This window comes from Alligator mississippiensis, chromosome 1 (assembly GCF_030867095.1).
Source record: "Alligator mississippiensis isolate rAllMis1 chromosome 1, rAllMis1, whole genome shotgun sequence".
Taxonomy (NCBI): domain Eukaryota; kingdom Metazoa; phylum Chordata; order Crocodylia; family Alligatoridae; genus Alligator; species Alligator mississippiensis.
This window is the reverse complement of record NC_081824.1, coordinates 233970389-233991049: the sequence shown is the minus strand read 5'-3', so window position 1 is coordinate 233991049 and position 20661 is coordinate 233970389. Positions and strand designations below refer to the sequence as shown.

Below are 20661 nucleotides of genomic sequence, written 5' to 3'. Positions count from 1 at the left end.
TATTATTTAGCCTGTGAGGATACCCATCGAGTGCCAGGCATTTCCCAATGCCAGTGGATGGTTGTGTGTGTTTGGTTGCTTATTGTTCTGATAGTGATAACATTACAGGCACAAGTGGTCTTTGCTTTTCACTCCAGCGTGACCTAGAAAGTTCCTCTTTAACTTAAAGTGGTAAAGAGAATGGGAGGGAAATAATGCCAAACATGTATTGATGACAATGTGGCCCAAATGACTAGATTCTGATCTGGGATTTGAGTGACCTAGGTTCTTTCTATCCCATATCTGCCACTGTCTTGCTGGGTGAATTGGCAGTAAAAAATGCTTGCATGTGGAAACCAAGACAATATCTGTAACATGGGGATAGTGTTACTGATCTTTTGTGAACACATTGAGATCCATGGCTGAAGAGCCGGATGGGACTAGATTTCAATTTACTTCCCTTTAAGTGCCAAGAGGCCTGGGGCTGGGCAAGTCTGCTCAGTTAGTCTTGCCTGCTGCATCTGGTAGGTATTGGACTGAAGAGAGAGAGCCCAGAAGTAGGGACTGACTGGGGAGGAGGACAACGCCAGTTGCTTATAGAATGAGTAGGAGACCTGGCTGGTCGGCAGCTGGCTGTAGACATTGGCCTGCGAGAAGCCCTGGTCTAGACTGTGTTGACCAGAGCCCAGGAACTGCAGGGGAAACAGCTGGAGAAGTTGCTACAGGGGCCAACCTGCAGAGAAGGGTAGACTTGCTGCAACATCCTGCATAGCCAAGAGAAAGGGAGAATGCGGCACCAGATCTGAATCCTTGATCCCCCTCCCCTTATGGCAGAAGGAGGATTGTGCTTGTGGACTGGACGAGAGATGCCGCTGCTCCAAAAAGGGTAACGGTCCCAGTATGACTGATGCCAGAGAGTCAAGTCATGATCTCAGGCCAGGGAGCACTGAGGAAGACACTGAGCTGGGAGTTCTGCAATATGAGGTTTCTCCAGGAGGAGGCACTTCAGAACAGCAAGTGCCACCAGTTCCAGGCACTGCCTGTCTCAAGGGTTCCCATGCTGAGACAGGGCTGGGAGGAAACTCTTGCTGGTACTTCTAATGTTCTCAACAAATGAGTTGAAGTAATGCACTGCAATAGCTTCTGTCTGCTCAGGAGTCTTAGTAGTGTGTTACACTGGCCATGAAAACACAGTGAAGTTTGCCCTTCAGTGATTCAGCTGTGGGGGGAGGAGGGAAGAAGCAACCTTTCCTAACATGAAACTCAAAAAGCTTGCTTGTTTGCTGTGTGTACGTGCTCCTGCATCTGGAATTCAGTTGGTCCCCTGGCCTAGGTAAAGGACAGTTGGCACACTTCGCCAAATAGGTGACCAACTGGCCAGTGCTGCCTTGCATAGCAAAGTAGATGAGGCAGGTGACCTGTCAAAAGCATTAATTAATCTAATGATATCATTCACCCAAGGAACCTTGTCTGCCTATGTCCTTAGACCAACACGGCTACAACCTACCCCTTAGCTAATTTGTAAAATTATAATTGTAGAATAGTAGAGAAGCAGGGCTGGAAGGGACCTCAGGCAGTCATCTAGTCCATCCCCCTGCTGAAAACTGGGATGATTTAGATGGGGACAATCCTGCCAAATATTTGTTTAACTTGTTTTTAAAAAAACTTTGTGAACAAGTCTCCCATGACTACCAAGCAGAGTGATCCAAAGCATCAAGAGCCTTAATTTGCCATAGCTAAAGCAGGGGGAGGAGGGCATTGTTAATGGTCAGCTGCTGCAAGGACAGGAAGTATGCCCAAGAAATCTAAGGAAGAAGATGTCACCTGTTACAGGGGAAGGCAAAACCCCCACATCCCATAGTCAGATTGGCATGGGCTAAAATTCCTTCCCGATGTCAAATGTGGCAGTTGGTCTGACTGAGTGGAGGAGCAAAGACCCCTAGCCAAGAACCAGTGGGCTTTTAAGTTGCAGCAGAATCAGCAGCACACTTCAGTCCAAATCCCCAGCCTTGCTTGCAGCCAACACCCAGTACTTCTGAGGAAAGCAAGATAATCCCCTGATGTCTGCAAGCACTGGAGGTGAGAAAACTTCCCTGACTGTGTAGCCTGGGGAAGGGCTATTGCATTTGGGCATTCAGCTACTGTAGGTGTGTACATGTGTATGCACTAGATTTTACACCTACTCTTGCCACCAAGAGCTAATCGCAGATGCAGGAGCAAATTTGTACCAAGAAAGTTTGACAGGTGGCCTGACTGGGAGTCTTTTAAGAGCATTTTAGTTTTTTTTTTATCTAGGATGGTGCAGATGGGGATGATCCTGCCTTGAGCAGGTGATCACACACAGTGGTCCCTTATCCAGCCCTGTTGTTAAGTTAATAGCATTTCAGCATTTCAGGTTGTTGCAATTTCACTGCTGGACACTAGAAATATGGTAACAACCTGGCTTCAGCAGCAGACATCTGTCATCACCTTGGCTTTCTTCCCTGCTTGCCCGATGGGAGGAGGGACAGCGGTGAAGAAGAAAATAACACAGTGGTCTCCTGCTTTGTAGTAGCAGAGCCAGAGCCATGTATATCATTTCTGTGTTACTCTGAAGGCCATGCTCTTCTCTGGCTCGGTCTTCTGAATTAAGGGACCTTACTGGTCCTGTTTGTTGTGTTGAAGCTGGGTGTCCCTTGGGAAGTTTTGTGGAAGCTTTTCCTAAGAGGTTAGAGGTGTTTCCCAAAGGAGCTGGAGGGAAGGGCCTGGATCCACAGGCAGTACTTGGAAAAGGTCAAAGGTTTCCAGATATGTGATGTAGCAAAGCCTAGGATGCCAGAGGAGACCTGCCACATCTGTTCCAGACTAAGACCACTTCCAGCCCACACCCTTCAGTTCAAGCCTATATATGGAGGCCTCTGTACTGTGCTGATGGATAACCAGGAGAGGGACATCCCTTTATTGGCCTTGGCAGAGACCAGGATTGAGGAGCCAGGGCCAGGACATACCTGAGGTTGCACTGGATTTTCAGGACCTCTTCAAAGAGATTCAAGAAGCTCCAGAGGACAACAATGGAGGAGGTACTAGGAAGCGGTGGCACCAGGTACGTGCGTTTTGACTGCTAGTTGTACCGTGGAGGGGCTGGACTAGGAGGTTTCTGTGCTAAGGGAAGTTGTTGACAGGTGGCCTGACAGCAATATTGAACTGAAGCAGGCAGAAACTTTCTTCAAGATGGCAAAAGTCTTCAACCTCATCCATCCCCTGCTTTGCAAATGCAACCTTATGTCTGACGTGTGGTGTCAGCAGTCGGTCTCTGCTCCCTGCCTTCCTGCACTGCTAGATGGCTTCCAGGGCTCTGCCTTCACTTGCCTATGGTGGGTTGCTTGGCCTCCTGTGATGGGGACCAGGGCTCCAACCTGGTCAGACAAATGCGGAACAAACATCTAGTAGAGAGAGGCCCAGGTTCACAAATTATAGTAGAGGCCCCATGGGCAACTGGTACCACTTAAGTCAGCGACTGGGGAGGGGGATCCCCCAGTGGCCAGTCATACTGACTGGGGGGAGGGGGTCCCCCTGTGGCCAATTTCACTCAACAAAAACCGTCCATGCCACTTCCGGAAGTCCTGTGGCCACTTCCAGAAGCAGCACGGCCACTTTTGGTGGCGGCCCCGCTCCCTGACCAGTGTTCCTGCCTGCCCCGCTGCCCGTCGCCTAAGTGGAGCACGGTCTGACGGGGTGCACCAGCGCTCTCAGGGGGTGCACGTGCACCCCCTACATGTTGCCACTGAGAGGCCCCATTATTGTTTTTTGAGGGAAGTGAGGCACCCTCGTACCTGTGGATGTGCAGAGCACTGCAGGCATTGATGCTGTTTTCAAACATCCCCCTCCATTTGCCAGTGAGATGTAAATGCAATACTGGATGCCCTTTCAGCACCTTCTAAACCATCCCGTGTTGTCAGATCCATGTGCCTCATGCCCAGGTGACATTTCTGCCCAGGCTGTCCCAGAGCTCTTCCTTCACTGCAAAGGAATGTGTGTTGTTTTGTGGTTGCTTCTAGCCCCAGTTGGAAGAGAGATTTCCCTCTGTTCCCACACCTTGTCTGTACTAGAGGTGTCTTGCCCCAAGTTAACTGACTGGTCCCTGGAATAGCATACACACATTTCTTCCAGACTACAACCAGCTGGGGGGAATCCAGACTAGCCTAGCAAGGATCTTTGCTAGCTTGCTCCTGCAGCATTATGGCTGAGGGCAAGAGAAACTTGGGGGCACCCAAACCCTAAGCCTCTGGGCTTGGGCCTGCACATAGGATGCCTGCCAAATGATTTGGAAACATCTGAAGCCCCAGGTAGAGGTGGAGGATATTTGCTGGCAGTAAGGCCCACTTACGGTTCTTGTCCAACTTATGGATTTGGAATTGATTTGGTTGATTTGGCTTGGAACACGAAAAAATTTCATGAAAAAAAATTATCTTTGCTTCTTGGAGTCGGCTGGCAAGCAATTAACCTTGATGCAAAGCTTTAATATAGAGGTGCCCCTTGGATTGGCATCTGACTCAGGCCTTGAGCAGAGACAGGCCCAGCAATGCTTGAGGCACTGTGTGATTAAGTAAGGTTAAGTAAACAGCCTGTAACAGCTGGAATTCATCATTGCTGAGGCTTGTACCTTCCTCTGGCTGCAAGGTAATACTAATGTGCTGCTCGGTGTTAAATGACTTAGGGCCTGTTCCTTTCTTGTTTTTGGCAACCACCCGATCTGCTTCAGAAGGCAGATGCTGTTCATCCAACATTATTTGCCAATGGCAACAAACGCTTTGTCCCCAGGGAGTCACAGCAGCTATAAACCATGGCTTTTTTCTCAGCCCAAACTGAGAGTTTGTTTACCTGCTGAGTGTAAAGGGCAGCAGGGGCAGGCTGGTCCCTTCATTAGATGATGTTTTCAGATATAACCTTGCATCATATTATGCTGTGCTGCATAGGAATTAGGCAATATCCTTTTAAAGAGTTTGGCAGTCTTCTGTTGCAGGACCCCCTGCTATCCTAGCAAAGCAGTAGCTGTGTTCTCAGGGTGCCCATTCATATTTAGTGCATGTGATAAACGTGGTAACTTGCTGTGTCCCTGCAGGTTCCTCATTCTTGTTGTGCAAAGTCCATAGAGGCACATTAGCCCTGAAGACAGTGTTTTGAATTAGGGAACTGCACAAATCTGTCATCTTGGCTTTTGCATTTATAAGGTTTTAAACAGCTCTCTCTCTCTCAGCATCTCCCTTCCTAATGCTGAGACCAGGATATAAAGCCTGGATGAGGTTGCTCAAAGTTGACTGAAGAAAGAGGTTGCTTTTTCTGTAGATCTATGCTTTATACAAAATCTATGCTTTATCTGCATGCCTGAGTCTGTGCCCCAAACAGAACTGACTTCCGTGTGAACAGAAGGAACACATTGCTACAGAGAAAAAACAGCACTGATTGCATTTGAAGCAGTTAAATGCCAGTCTGTTCTATCAGCATGCCTATCCACTGAAGGAGTTAGGGAAGCTTTACAAGGGGCATAGGTGGCCAAAGAGGACAATAGCCAGCTCGGGGCCTGTCTGTGCTGCAGACATAGTGGGTTTTGCTAAAGTCCTGCTCAAACACACCCTGCCCATTCCTGTCCCAATCCCAGAACTGGGCTGGTGAAGCTGATCAGGTGGTTGTCCACAGCCACTGCTGTCAAGCCTGGTGGAAATCTTGAGTGTAACCATGGGACATTTCCAGGTTTGGGGCAAACTCAGGAGCCTCCCTACCAGAACACACTGCTGCTGATGCTGCCATACTCTGAGAGCCCAAATCTCCCTGTGCAGAGTGATCTGGAGAGGAGTAAGGAGGTGGCAGCAGCCAGAGATCTGGGTCACAGCAAGGCATTGGCTGTGCATGAAGTTTGTGCCTGCTACCAAGATGTCGTCCTGCCACAGGTTGCTGAGGAGTAGGGACTGTTGCACTACACTTGTGGACATTCCTGCTGTGCTGTGGCTTGTCCTGGTCTTTAATTAGTCTAGTAGGTGGGGAGGGGGTGGGTCTTCCTGGGCTGGATGACAACTACAGACACGGCTAGAAGCCCAGGGTACAGATGAAGCTGTTTCTTCTACCATGAAGGGGAAAGAGCCATCCTATTGAAATCAGTGGGACTGAAGTGCTTAAATGCCTTTTTGCATGAATCCCTTGGAAAAAAATATTCTTTGCCACTCAAACTTGATGTGTCAGGTGCTGGGTCTGGGTCAATGACCGTTCATTGCTAGCATCAGATGTCAGCGATGAAAGGATGTTGTTTCTATTGAGAGCAGATCTGTGCTCTGAGACATGAGTTTCAGCTCTGCCTGATCACAAGTGTCACAACTGCATGTTAAATAGGGTAGTTTAATGCATAGGTTAATACAAAGCAACATGTCATCAAATTGAGTAAAGCAAAACTTGGCAAGTCTCTATGGAACAAGATTGACAATTTATTTTTTCTTGAAAGGGCAAGCAGTATAGGTGCAGATATATTATTGTTGGCCATGTACAAATATTGACTACTTTGTATCACTTGACATGCAGCACTTACAGTCTCAGATAGGTGGCCACACAGTCCTTTTGAACTGTATGCAATGCATGTATTTCAGTCAATGTACTTAAAAGCCATTTTATATTCTGAATAGTGAGCCTCAGCATACCCTCTATTTCAGTTTATTAAAATATTTATTACTGTCTGGCTTGTCTATTAACCTGAATTTTATTTATTTATTTATTTAATTTATTTATTTGAAGGATCATAGTCCCTGTTCAGTTTTATGTGAAATTTTTCAAGGATCTTCCTGGAAAAAAAAAATCAAATATGAAAATCATTGATTCATTGGAATGAAGTCTTTGCAACCATCATGTCCAGCAGGTCTCAATTTCCTGAGACTTCATGTGGGTTTCTGCAGCTGTCACAAAAGAAATGCTGATATCTTGGCTGTGAGGGTGCAATTAGTAGGTGCAATGGTCCCAGGGGAAGGTGAATCAGTGACAGAGAACAACTGGTACATGGACGTTTTGTACCCAGGGCACAATCCAAACCTCAAAATAGCATTTCAACATCTGCAAGCAGAAGGCAACGTGTTAGACTCCCCAAATCAGGGCCTGTGTCAGAATTTTTTTACTCTTATTTTACTGACTGGGGCCATGTGTTACAAGAGAAGAAGTGTGGGAACAGAAGGGAGGTGACCCTGCTCTGTCAGGAATATGCACCCTGTGGGGGCAGGTGTAGTCTCCCTCAGGTAAGGCTTTATAAAGCAGCCATTAGCCTGGCTCTACAGCTTCTAACCAGGAAGCCAGATGGTGCCAGATAGTGCGAGGGAGCAGTGAAGGTGAGGTAGGTAGGGTGACCACCTGTCCCTAATTGGGAAAGGCAATCCCAAAATGGGAACATCAAGTCCTGGCCTCAAGTTGCATGTCTCCAGGGCAGGATTTATCCCAGATTCCCAGTATTTTGCAGGGATCTGGGTTTTCCATTCACTGTAGGAACAGCAGGTGTCCCCTTGCAGGCTGGCAAGAGACTGCATGGAGCAGGATGCAGGTGGTACCACATGCATCTGAATGTACACATATGCCCGTGGCTGGGAATACAGCCCCAGGCAGCAGTGGTAGAGAGCAGCTCCACTCGCTGCCTGCAGGTAAGTCTGTGGGGAGGAGGGGTGGGGATGGCAGCTCCTTGCTGCTGTGTGCACTCTTGGGCAGGGAGGCATAGGGGGCATGTGCCTCCCCAGATGTGTGCAGGGCAGGGGAGGATGTGGGCTTGGGAGCTCTGTGCCAGCTATGCCACCATGGCAAGGCACCCCCTCCCTGCCCAGCAGCAGTGGTGGTGGCAGCAGCAGCAGCATGGAGTTGTGCTCCTTGATGCTGCCAAGTGGGTAGGGGGCACCTCACCATGGTGGTCCAGCCAGTGCAGGGCTCCTGGGGGGGGGCAGCAGGGTAGGGAGCCCTGAGCCTCAGGTGGGCATCCTTCATCCCCCTGTCCCCCCACCCCCACTCCATGGGCTCTGCTTGGTTCTGCTCTGTCTGTGCCAAGAGGGGAGTGGGGGGGGGGGGGGGGGGAAGCAGTCATGTGTCCTGCCTTCCAATTTGGAAAAGACCTAGAGGTCCTAGACCTAGAGGTAGGGAGGCAGCATTTTGCTCTGCTGGGGACTGGATGACTCTTCCCTCCAGCTGGATGGAAGTTTCAAAAGCACGGTGGGGGTCCAACTTTATTCTCACTGCAGCCAGTGAAAAACCTCAGCCTTTATTTCTATCAAACTGAATGCTAAAATAGCTGCTGTTTGTGATGGCTGCAATATAATGAAGTTACAACTAGACAGTTTGCCCCTCTCCTCTAAGTGATTTAAGGTGGATGAAAATGGACAAGCACCCACAGGCATAGCTCTGTTTTGTCTCAGAGTATCACTAGGTCTGCGAGCAGGAGTGAAGTGTTGTGAGAGCACAGAGCCCACGGAAGCCAGTGAGAGGTCTCCCATTGACTAACAGGTGTGGGTCAGATGCTGAAATTGCTGCTATGAAATAACCCGAAGAGGAAATCAGAGAAAAGGGAACCACCTGTTGCAGCTTTTTCTTCCTCTGAAAGTCACAGTTGTCCAAACTGGATTGGTTCCTTTTGTTACACACTGTCCGGGTGATGTCAACATTGAGCATGTACTTCAGCCCTCGAACAATCTAGAGAAAGTAATTTCCTGGTTAGTTAACAGGAGGGAGGAGAGATGGGTCATATGGAAGAGAAGGCTGTGGAACAGACTGGGCATAGATGACACCAACACCACAGTGTGTTTTAGGTGAGCCAAAAAAAGTTTATTGGGAAAGTGCACTCTCACTCAGTGAGAGCTTGGGTTACTGATTTGTGTAACAGCAGCACCTAGAGGCCTTAATGAAGGTTAGAGCTATACATTATGGCAAGTGCTGTACAAACTAACCCAAAAGCCCTGGCCCCCAAAGAGCTTAAAGCAATTAAAAGTAACTGCTTAGAAGAAAAATGTAATCATTGCACTGGTCTCCCTGGGGACTGGGATGAAATCAGACTTCTTTAAACCAGGCTGTATTACCCAGGGGTTAGAGAACACCACCTTAATCCTAAAGAGTCTTTTTACCCATTCAGTGTACTAATCCCAGCTATGAGACAATACTTTTCAGTTCCTTGCCCAGCAGGAAATCTTTTGTTTAAGAGTCAAATGATTCCAACTGCTGATGTGATTGGCAGAGTTCACTGGTGCACATCTCTTGCATTTACTAAGGGGCTGAATTCCTCACGGGAGTAAGTCAGTGTAGGTACAGTGGCTTCAGTAGAGCCATCCTGGTTTCCACCTACTGGGGAAAGACTAAGATTATGACAGCTTGCATGGGCAAGAGAAGAGAATTTATTCTTGCTGAATCAGGACTGTTTAGTATCTGACTTGCATAGGTGTGACAAATTAGGCTGTCCTTACCTGGACAAGGGCTTTGGTTATACGAGACTCTCTGAAGAGGAAGAAGTCATTTGAGCCATTGTTATATCGATAAACACCAAACCGAGCTGCCTTGCGAACTCCAGGGTCTTTGGTGTCTATGGGGACTGGAAAGCCTGGCCTTGTGGTTGACGGAGGCTTTTGCAGGTGGAGAACTGTAATGACACAGGCACACCCTGTTACCCACACTGCATAGGGGCAGAGACTAACCTATATTTCAAGGTGACGGCTGCTCAGAAAGGCAATCCCTGGCCTAGAATAAGCTTATCTTGAAAGTTGTGCAGCTGCTGTCCTGTGAGCATGTCCCTTTACAGAGGACTTGGGGTCACTGCTAAAAATATTCCTCTATGATTGGAAGCAAAAGGTTCAGTGTTACTATGAAATGTGGCTCCAAGAAGTTGCCCCCTGCCCCCCCACCCACCCACCCTAGTGTCTTTGAGCCAATTTCTCCCTTTGAGACTGGGGAGAAAAGAGAGCAAAAAGTATCATCCTTCCCTCATGAGTCTTCTCACATTGCCTTTGGTGGGGCCTGTCTCCCACTCTATGCATCCTATATGACAATACCCACCCAGTGTAGCCAGGTAGTATAAAACAGAGTTCCTGGCCTGCACTGCCCACAAAGGAAGCAACACCTCCATTTGATAGATAGGGAGCTGAAGCAGAGGCAAATCAAGTGACTTGCTAAAGGTTACACAGGGAGTCTGGCAGAGCTGGGAGCAGGACGCAAATCCTCTGAGCCCCACACTGCACAAGCCCATGCTTCTGCCTAGGCCACCTTGGGCTGTATCCACCATCCTGTTTCCCTGTCCATTTTGTCTCCCTGTATGAATATTTGTGGTCTGCTATCTTGTTTCGTAACCCTACTCGTGCTGGTATATGGTGAGGGAGGCAGGGACAGCACCACACAACTATGACTTGCAGTCTTGCAGGGATGAGATGCTTGGGTTGGCATGCTGCACCACAGCCTGCTCACACAAGAGCTGTGAGCTAGTGCCATAGTGGCAATGGCTAAGAAGTGTGTGGGAGGGAGGGAGGGAGGGAGGGAGGGTGACTCCAATCCCTTTTCCCTGTTCCTGCTCTTTCCTGTTGCCCCATCCCCTGCATTAATCTGGGACAAAGGACCCTACAGGTTGAGGTACAGAGAAGTAACTTAAACACTCAGCAGGCCACAGTGGTACTTCAGAGAGAAACCAACAGCACTGGATAAGGCAAAGAATGAACAGAAATGTGTTTTCAGATCAACTTAGCATCCGTTCTTGGAGAGGAGAGGCCTGCTTGGACAGGATGTTTTTAAACCAGGCCCTCCAGGTCACTTTAAATCTATGTCACTCACTATTTGGGGCGAGGGGACAGCATGGTCATAGGACATTCCACCCCTGCTGCACAGCTCGTTCCCGAAAAGACACTGCTGCTCCAGAGGCATATAGGTGAAACAGCATCCTGACCTGAGGTCTTGAAAGCATCTCAAACACCCTCTACTGTGCAAAGAGGAGGGAAATAACCTCAGTGCTAGGGAGCCTGATCCAGCAATGTGGGCTGGATCCTAGGGATTTCCTCTTCAGGAGATGGTTGAGCCAAGAATTGAGAGAGCCTCCGCAACCTCCCTTCCCTGGGAGTTGCCTTTGGCCCTGGCTTCAGTGATGCTCCATTCTACCTGGTCTAGTTTGCATGTTTCCTTTGTGTATAGGCACTGGAAGTAACAGGCTGAAAGTGGGGGCAGGGGGCAATAAATGCACATCTCCATTTTGACCATAACCTTAGTAATTATTACCAGAGCACATGTGTCAGTGCTGGTGTACCTGGAGAGTTGCTTTGGGTAATTAGAGCAAAACCTTGCCCAGAAGGAGAATTCATGAGACTGTTAGCTTCAGAAAGTGACATATTCAAGCTACAACTTTCTGTCTTGGAGGGGCAACATTGCAGCTGTTGTCAGAAAAGTGTCTAAGCTGACAAACTCCAATCTGATGAACTATCCCATTCCAATTTGTCTCTCTACACCCCAAACACTGAGATGCCCAATGACTCTGGTATCCCTGTAAATTCAATGAGATCATTCTGGTGGCTTATGAATTTGAAGGCATTTTGAATGCATACCACACATCATTCAAAGTGGACAGAAATATGGATGCAAGCAACTGTTGTACAAAATAAACTTCTGCCCAGAGTCCTTTCTGCCAGGTGTCATTTCTCCACCTGGATTATTTCTACTGCAGGATGAAAAAAAATGCAACACCTGTCAATTGTTTTCTAACACACCTAGGAAAATACACCTGAAACAGGAATTTCCAGAATAGATGGCTATTGTGAACCAGGGAAAGAAATGAAAGTGGCAGGTCTCTCAATTAGCATTAATTGTTATAATGCCGTTGCTTAAAGGCAGTGGTTCTCAATCATTTTAGATTCAGGGCTCCCTTCCACACCTTTTTTGAATTTGTCAGAACCCCAGTTGAGGACCACTCTTACACTGCCTCAGCTTACCTCAGTGGTTCTCAATTGGGGTGCTGCTGCTGCTGCAGTGCAGAGTAGAAAGGCCCTGCATGCCTTATGTACAGGCAGATAAGACTAAGGCAGGCAGAAGCACCTACCCTTGCTGCAGCCTTTCTGGTCTGGTCCCCCCCACTCATATCCTGAGTGATAACAGAGGTAGTCTGGGCAGTTTCACCAGGCTGCTGCAGTAGTGGCACTCATGTCTCAGTACTCCTGAAAGGGTCTCACGGGACCCTAGTTGAGAACCCCTGGCTTATGATGAAGCACACCATTCAGGAAGCTGCCCTTTTAATTTTCCTTCTCCCTGAGAGCCTGTGCCAATATACTGTAGAATATAAAAAAGTCTTTATATTTCTTCCAACACATTTTTCACACCTAACTCTCACCCCTAGCACCAAACCACAGAGCACAAGAAGTGTTATTAAAACAGTTTACAGCAAGAAAACAATTAGAGCATGTTGCTCAGAAGCACATGACAGTGTACACGGAAATGATCATCAACTAATTAAAAAACATCTCGCTGACAATGCTAGGGAACAGTGAAATTCTCCTTTGGGCTTGGCCGTGCAGATTCTCTTCCAATATCCTGCACACTCATGTTGCCTGCACAGACCTTCTTTGCTCAGGGATCCTGGCACCACAAGGTCCCTTGACTGCAGCTACAGTGGCTCAGCCCCTGATATCTGGCCAAGGGAGGATGAGTGGGGAGTTGGGGTAGAAATCTCAAGGGAACAACTAGTGCTAGAAGACAGAAGTATCTTATGTGGTTAATTCTCTGGTGAAATATAGGGCCCTATGGCCAGACCCAAGGAGGAGGCTTTAGAGACCCAAATTCCCTTGAAGCCCAAAGCTGCAATCCTGAAACCCCCTTCTCAGCCATCTCCTATTGCTGGTGGCATCTAAACTCTACAGTCATCTAAGTTTTGGCCCTGGAAGCTCCCCAGGGATTTAAAAGTCTGCTTCTGGATATGTCCAGAAGTGCCTCAGAGGTGCTCAGCACTAAGCTTATGCTTGGGTCTGACTGGGATCTGGAAACCAGGCATTCCTCTGTCTGAGCCCTTATCAGGCTTGGCTTGCTGAGTGGTGGCTGAGTCCTGACAGGACTGGGCTCTGCCCAAAATGCAGTTAGGCAGTTGGTTTCTCTTAAACGCAGCTGGCAAGAGGTATTGCCTTCATCTCGCTCCTCCCCTTGTGGTTAGAGTGCTCAGACAGTCCCATTTTCTCCACTTAGCCGGACAGGGTTTGATCCCACAGGGTACTTCCATGAGATACCCTGACTACCAGGTTACTAGCTTGTCCAGGTGGGGGCAGTGTCTACCCCTCCCCAGCTGTTGATGCTGGGCAACAAAGACCTCAATAACTGCAGGGCCAGAGACCACATGTAGAATAAGATGTGTGAGACTAGTCTTGCAGCTACTCACCTGGCACACCCAGCTTCACGGGCTCGTCAGTCATTTTCATTACAGAAAAACAGGTCGGGGGTGGCCCTCTCAGGCCATCTAAGTCAACCCTTAGCTCAAGGTAGGATCATCCCTGCCTGAGCCATGGCAGCCAAGTGTCCATCTAACCAGATCTTTAAAAACTTCTGAGGATGGAGATTCTACCACCTCTCTAGGTAGCCTGGTCCAAAGCTTTACTACCCTCAGAGTGAAAAAGCTTTTCCTAATCTTCAAACTGAATTTCCCTTGTTGCAATATAAGATCATTACTTTTTGGCCATGCCAGCACAGAGAATAATCTTTCTCCACCTTTATAACCACACTGCAGCTGGCAGGAGGGAATGGAGAGAAGCATTAGCAGCGTGGATGCAGTTCCCAGGTGCCCAGCCTCAGGGTAGGCAGAGGAAAACCCCCTTACTGCTGTTGCACCACTGAAGCCACCCAGCCTGCACTGGACTGGAGATGGGTTGCTCTGGTTTGCAGCTTATACCTGGTCTAACCATTAAAACAGCCTCCTCCCTTTCAAATATCAAGAAGGCAGGGCCCTGTCTGGGGCAGTACTGGAAAGGTGGTTAGCACTACCCATTGGTTACAGGAATTAGCTGTCTTCTGAGAAATTATTTATCAGCTTCTTGCTAAACCAGGCTCCCAGACCTTGATCTGATCTGTAATGGCAGCAGGTGCCCCATCTGCTGCAATGACATGCAAAGTTCTGCATGGAAAATCTGACCGTGTTGCTGGCTGATGTAGACACCAGCCCTCCTGTCAGGTGGGAGGGACGTGATGTTCTCTTTCTTCCATCTGCAACAGGGACCCTTTGTGGCTTAACGATCTCTGACACCTTTGAGTCACAGCTCTCACAACAGTGAGGAAACAGCTCTCTGTTCAGGGGAGGTATCAGATGAAGCACATGTGAAGGACTTTGGCTGAGCTGCATTTAAAGGGGAGGCCAGTAGCAGGAGGAGTCTCTGGGCGGGGACTCTAGTTGCTAATGGCTCAGACAGGATAGGACACATGATAGATGTAGAGGTGACCTTTGGAAAAAAAAAAAAGGCCCATGGAGAAAGCAGAGCATATCCTAATTTTAAAGAGGCTTTGACTAAAATCCTGCTGTGCCCATGATGCTGGGCAAGCAAGCCAGTTCTGATCTGGGAAAGTGACAGGAGCAGTCAGAGCTGGAAATACCCAGGGCCGCAGTGTGGGCTGAGCTATTTCTAGAGGCATAGACACCAGTTCTGGGGCATCTCAGAAAACCAGAGATGGTCTCTTGATGCTTGCTACACAAGGCACACAGCAGGAGTGGGGCCACAGGCAGAGTGCCACAGGGATGGGCATGTTGTCCTGTAATAATGGAAGGGTTTCCACCCGCTTCATTCCAGTGAATCAGAACCCATGAGGACAGACTTCTGAGACAAATACAGTGTGATCATTCTGGTAGACACATACTCCAGCATAAGATGAAACCACTCACATCCTAAAGTATGTGCAGTGTAGCAGCCAGAGCTGTTCTTCCCCTCCCATCTCACTGCCTCTCTGGCCAGCTCAGTTTTAACCTGATATGGATGCTGGCTCTCCACTGCCTTGTGCCATCACACAGACCTATTCCCTGCATGTGCTCTGGGCTGTGTGAGGCTGCAGATAACCTGGCTCCTGCGACCAACTGGGAAGTAATTCCATTGTTGCTAAAAGTGAAGTGAGAGGAGGACCAGCCGCAGGTGAGAGTGCTCAGTGGTTAGGGTACCAGGCTGAGAGTCAGGAGAGCTGGGTTCATGTCCCCTCTTATGCCCCAGGTTTCCCAGGGGATATTCAGGCCAGCACATGGGGTTAGTCACTCTGTGACTCTGCTTGCCCACAGGAGGAGGAATTTCCCTTCTTCCCTGGGGTGTTGCAACATCAAAGGTCTTGAGGCACAGTGCATATTCTGCAACAACAAGGGGCCTAGGAGGTGAGATGGGCTTGTGTTGCAGCTCATCAGAATTTAGCTCAGCAGCAGCAGCAGCCTCCCATCGGCACATGGCTGGGCTCTTTCTGTTGAGCCCTGCTGCTCCCATCTCCCTGCTATGGGGCACCATCAGCAGCATTTCACAGAAGGCTCACATCTTGTATGTCTGGCCAAAGAGCAGCCCCAGCCTCGCCACTCTTGGGCTGGTTCTAGTCAGGCCATACGTGGGACTGCTATCAGAGACACAAGACACTGTCTGGAGTTAGCAACTGGTTGGAGGTTCCAGACATGGCTTTTATCCTAACCATCCCTGAACAGAAGAACAAACCATACCCACAGATCACAGAGATAGAAGGAACATTGAAAGTCATGTGGTCCAACCCTCCTGCATAAAGACAGGTTGTGCTGTTCCTAACTCATTGCTGTCAAATGCTTATGCAGCCTCCTCTTGAAAACCTCTGGTAACGGAGATGCCACAACTCCCCTGGGCAGCTGATTCCCCTACCTCTCTGCTCTAACAGTGAGGAAGTGTTTTCCTAATACCTAATCTGAATTTACTTTGCTGCAGTTTGAAGCCATTGCTTCATGTCCTGTCTTTTGTGGCAAAGGAGAACAGTTGCTTTCCCTCTTCCTTGTGGCAATCTTTCAAGTATGTGAAAACTCCTATCATGTCTGCCTTTAATCTCTTTTTCTCCAAGCAAAATATGCCTGGTTCCCTCAGCCTCTCCTCACATGGCTGCATTGCAGTGCCTTTATTATTTTTGTCATGTGGTCATGTCACTCAGGGCATAGCTGGAGGCTGAGGGCAAATGAGGCACAGGGATCCCCAAAGCCCAGGCTCCACCACTTCACAAGTGGGTACCCTGACATTTCTGCCAGGCCAGGAAGTCTACATTTCAATTCCTACCTGCTGAAGATGCCAGTTTCCCCAGGGGTAGAAGCATGGCATAAGAATACAGATGTAGGCTCTCACCCCCTGCTCCAAGAAGGCCTGTTAAAGGACTGGGGTGGCAATCCAGCCAGGTGCAAAAGTGAGAAGCCAAGAGCTCTTGAGCTTCCACACTTCTTCTGCTAGCCATACCATATAGCCACTTGTTACGAAACAAGAGATCTGTGCCCTTGCAGAGCTGAGCTCACAGGGCCTGGAAGGCAGCAGGCAAGCAGGGTGCAGGTATCTTTGCAGGGTCTGAGCTGCCCAGAGGGTGCTCCGAGTTCTGCTCATGGCCCCTGAGAAACATAGAATAAGAGTGCAGCTATTTTCAGCTACCTCCCTCACAACCAGGCTCAGGCACAATATAAGCCCACACACTTCCTGGCAGCTATTAGGGGACCAATATGAGGCTCTGGCACAAAGTCAGGCCCTCAGATCCCAACACCTTGGACTTGGAGCCTGATAAAATTAAGATCCAGATAGTACAGCCAGGCCTAGGCTGCACTTTGTGGCAGGGGAGGGCTGGAAGATGAAAGATGGTCAAGGGTGTTTATACCCGAAAGCTTGCAGAGAACAATTTTTCCAACTATTTAGTTGATCTAATAAAAGATATCACATTTACCCAGAGAACTTTGTCTTCCTGTAACTTTACTGAGCATCACTCATGCACTGGTGATGGCAACAGAGATACTAGCACATGTGCCTATTCAATCTGTTCCTCCGGAGGGAAGTGCTGATCAGAGGCAGCTTTATTGTGGGTTTTTTTTCCTAAGAGATTCACTTTCAGAATCCCTTTCTAACTTCAAGGAATAAGACTTATCGTGTGAGTTTCTAAAGGCTGGAAGCCTTTACGTACAGGTTAGATAGGTACGTGGTTGGGATGGTTCAGACAGGGCTGATACTGCCTGGAGCAGGAGGTTGCTAGATGACCTCCTACGAACACATCTAGCTTTGCTATTCTACAATTCTAATTTTTATTTAGTTGCTTAACAAGAAACTGCGTTCTTTGCAGGCCTTCTTCAACCCCAAAAGGAAACCACAGCCAAAACAGAGAGCTATCGGTTAATCTAAAGCGAGTTCCCCCAAACCCTCAGTGACTCCATTTGCATTTTCTATGCATTTATTGCTAAGAATAAAACCTTCAGACAAAACACCCTCCTTTGAAGTTACCACTCCAAAGTATTAAGGCCAGCCATAATCAGGAGAGTTTCCTTGCTTAGACAAATGAGAAGTGAGCCCAGACAATGCTTCATTAACACCTGGTAATCACTCAGGTGGCAATCTGTACTTAGCAATCACATTGTTACACATTACCTTTCGATTTAACAAGCAAGGTCAGGCAGAACTTAGTCTCCGACAAATAAACTGAAGCCACAAGTAGACTTTAACATTCTTACACAGTTTCCCCAGACACCACTGTTTTCTAGAGGGAGAGAAATTGTTTTAATCAGCTCTAGATACATACGCCCATATAATTCACTTCCACTCAGACCATAGCTGTAAGAGGCCAGAGTTTAAAAAATGAAAGATGGGGTGTGCAGAGGATATTTGCACACCCCTCACATCTTTTCATGCTTACAAAAAAACAGCATAGGTTTAAGCTTCAAAATAGACTAAGGTGATTTTCTGATCTTACCATGACTGGACAAGGTGAAGTCCCACAGAGATAAGTAACAAGAGAGAGCAAAGCCCCAGGACCAGTTCATTGCTGCCTCCACCACTTTAGCAAGGGAGTGAAGAGCTCTTCAGTCAGAGAAGTTGCTTTTCACCCCACACTCAGGATGAGCTGTCAGTTCAAGAGCTCCCATTGGCTGAGGGAGGTAGAAACACCCAGAGAACAAAAAACCCACAGCTCTTATCCACTTTATCTCCCGTTGATGACTTGATGCTACAAACGCCAACTGTAAAAAACTTTTTCTGACAGATCAGTAGGGTTGCTTCACCAGGGGCAGGACGAGCTGATGCTCTGCATTGACTGGCACCAATATGCACTGGGTTTTCTGGAACGTCACAGGTGTGTTTGCCAAGAAAGCAGCTCTTCTAAAGCAGAAGATGTGAAGCTAGTGCAAAATTAACCACACTGCTCAGTTAAGACCAGATCTTACAGGAAAACAATTTGCTTTAGAAAAACACTGATGGGACAATATAGCTGGAACTCCCCCTAAGAGGGGAGCAGAAAAGCTTAACTCCTAATAAATCAGTGTTTAATCCTTCAGGGGGGTATTTGGCATGGTCAAGATGGGCTATTTTCCTGAGGGAGAAGTCAAAGCAAGACACAGGTAGTTCATGGTTCTCAGAGGAACCCACCCTTCATGCCAGATCCCTTAATGAAGGCCTGGAAAAGGAAAATTGTGAAGTGTTAGGAGTGGGGTGGGAGGATGGAGGACCTGACCTGGTGTCTTCTCAGGGACCCTTCATGGTGCTGAGATAGCAGTGGGAGGCCTTTAAGTTTAGCAGTGACAGTTAGGATGTGTCCATGTCTGGAAAGGATGTCTGCTATGTTCAAAGGAGGAGGCTTGGAGTAATGGGAAGATGGTTATCTTAGCTTTTATTGCTAGGATAATGCCATTATGGTTCTGTTCCTTATCTCAAAACTCAGTGTGCAAGGTAGCTCCCATCTTGAGAGGCAGCTCATGCTGGAGCCTACTCACAAATGATGACTTGCAGTATTTGGAAATTTGACAGCATTGTCAAATGCCACAGTTTGATCACAAACCATATGATGTTGGCATTTTCCTTAAATCCCCAGCTGCTGGAGTCAGGTGATTAATGACAGTCTTAGCTTGCATTAAAAAAAATAAAGAAATTAAATGTCTAACCCTTGTGGTCATGGAGGAAAACCTAAAATTATGAATACTGCAAAACAGTTATTATTTTGAAAACAAATGCTCTGTAGATCCATCCCATGATTTTGTAGAACCGGACACATGATTTTTGGATATGTCAGTTTGGGAACCCTGCCCAATCTGAGTGCATTCATAACCAATGAATTATTGAGTGATTGGGACACAAGCTCATCGGTTTGTGTTTCCTCCAGAGTGACGTTTTCCTTAGTGCCCAGGTCAAACTACTGGGTATAGTAGGCTGGGCATTAGTGACACACAATCAGCTGCAGGAAAATTGCAATCTTAAGAGTTTCCCCTTGAGCAAAGTCAAGTACAATGCTGGATAGAAAATCCTCCAACCATAAATGGTGTAAAAAAATAGTGATTCACACTGCTACCAGGTCCAGGAACTCAAATACTGTGAACCAAACTCCCCCAAATCATAAAAAACATCTCTCAAATGTCAGGCCTTCTGCACCCACCCCCAGCCCATCTGTGGCTATTTCAGCAACACCATCTCTCCCATGTTTTCACACTGTGTGCAGGGTGATGGGAGAGGGGGAGGGCAGAAGTTGAACCCTGGGGCAGGAGCTCTCTTCTGCTGGCTGCTCAATAGAGCAGACAACCTTTATCATATCAAGCCTTTTATTTCTAAACCAGCAACTATGGGCCTCAGTAGCCACACTCTCACCTACCATTCCCACCATTCTCCAGCATCCTATCCTCTCAGCTAGAGACAGACATTCATAGATTTCATAGACATTAAGGCTGGAAGGGACCTCCCAAGATCAACAGGTCCAGCCCAATGTTCTCTCCATGAGCACGTCGCTTTGGTCTGTGAGCGTGCTGCTTCAGCCCATTCCTGAATATACTCACATACAAATGTGCACATATATATATGCATAACGTATACTTGGCCAAAAGGATCTCAGGAAATCGGTTTCAATTCACTGACATTCTGTCCTGAAGCATACTGTGCTGTGGTTAATCTGCCAACCTGCCCTTTCTCATCTATAAGGTGCAGGTAACTTTTGCCCAGTTCTGATCTCTCCATGCTTCAGTGCTTCTGCTTGTCATTTGTAGGAACCAGGAAGGATTCTGCCCCCCTCCTTCCCCCATGGATGTTTTAGTGGTTTATGAGGGTTTCCTTTTCCCCCTTCCCTTCCATTCTTCTTCCTTCTGAAGTATCAGAGATTAACCACAGATAGAAATGGGAGTTTTAACCGTAGCAGCTACATGCACTTTACAGCATCTCAGGTATCTGGCTGGAGCAACGTATTCTTCCACTAAGGGTTAAACCAACCATTAATTTGGGGTTAGGAACAATTTTTTCCCCCCCAAGTCAAGCTGGCAAAGTCTTGTGGGGGTTATCTTCCTATGTAGCACAGGGACTTCCTGGGGTCATATGAGCATATGTTAACCTAATAACTTGTCTGCCGATACACAGGCAGGATTAGTTGTGTCCTTGCCTATACTGGGTTTTACCTGCAGCACACCAAATGGTATGTTTGCTTCTGTTTTCATAAAGTGTTCTGTGGTTATGATGTGTGAGGGGTTAGAGTAGCTCACTGGAAGGGGCTGGGGAGCAGAGCAGTTCC

The 20661-nt window shown here is 47.8% G+C and overlaps 1 protein-coding gene across 1 annotated transcript; it reads right to left on the bottom strand.

The window, feature by feature from the left end:
• Nucleotides 1-6414: 6414 nt before the first annotated feature.
• On the bottom strand, nt 6415-17997 carry CST7 (cystatin F). The gene is made up of 4 exons (XM_006278361.4): nt 17875-17997; nt 9423-9595; nt 8542-8658; nt 6415-7050 (listed from the first exon to the last, which is right to left on the bottom strand). The coding sequence occupies exons 1-4, from the start codon at nt 17942-17944 to the stop codon at nt 6973-6975; spliced, it is 438 nt and encodes a 145-aa protein (XP_006278423.1). The 5' UTR covers nt 17945-17997; the 3' UTR covers nt 6415-6972.
• Nucleotides 17998-20661: the final 2664 nt, after the last annotated feature.

What these genes read in the sequence shown, in the direction of transcription:
- CST7 (XM_006278361.4), bottom strand. Translation starts at nt 17,944, where the DNA reads ATGAACTGGTCCTGGGGCTTTGCTCTCTCTTGTTACTTATCTCTGTGG. An exon ending in TAACCAAAGCCCTTGTCCAG is followed by an intron (nt 8,659 to 9,422) that starts GTAAGGACAGCC and finishes TACTTTCTCTAG; the next exon opens with ATTGTTCGAGGGCTGAAGTA. An exon ending in GGAAGAAAAAGCTGCAACAG is followed by an intron (nt 7,051 to 8,541) that starts GTGGTTCCCTTT and finishes TTCTGCTTGCAG; the next exon opens with ATGTTGAAATGCTATTTTGA.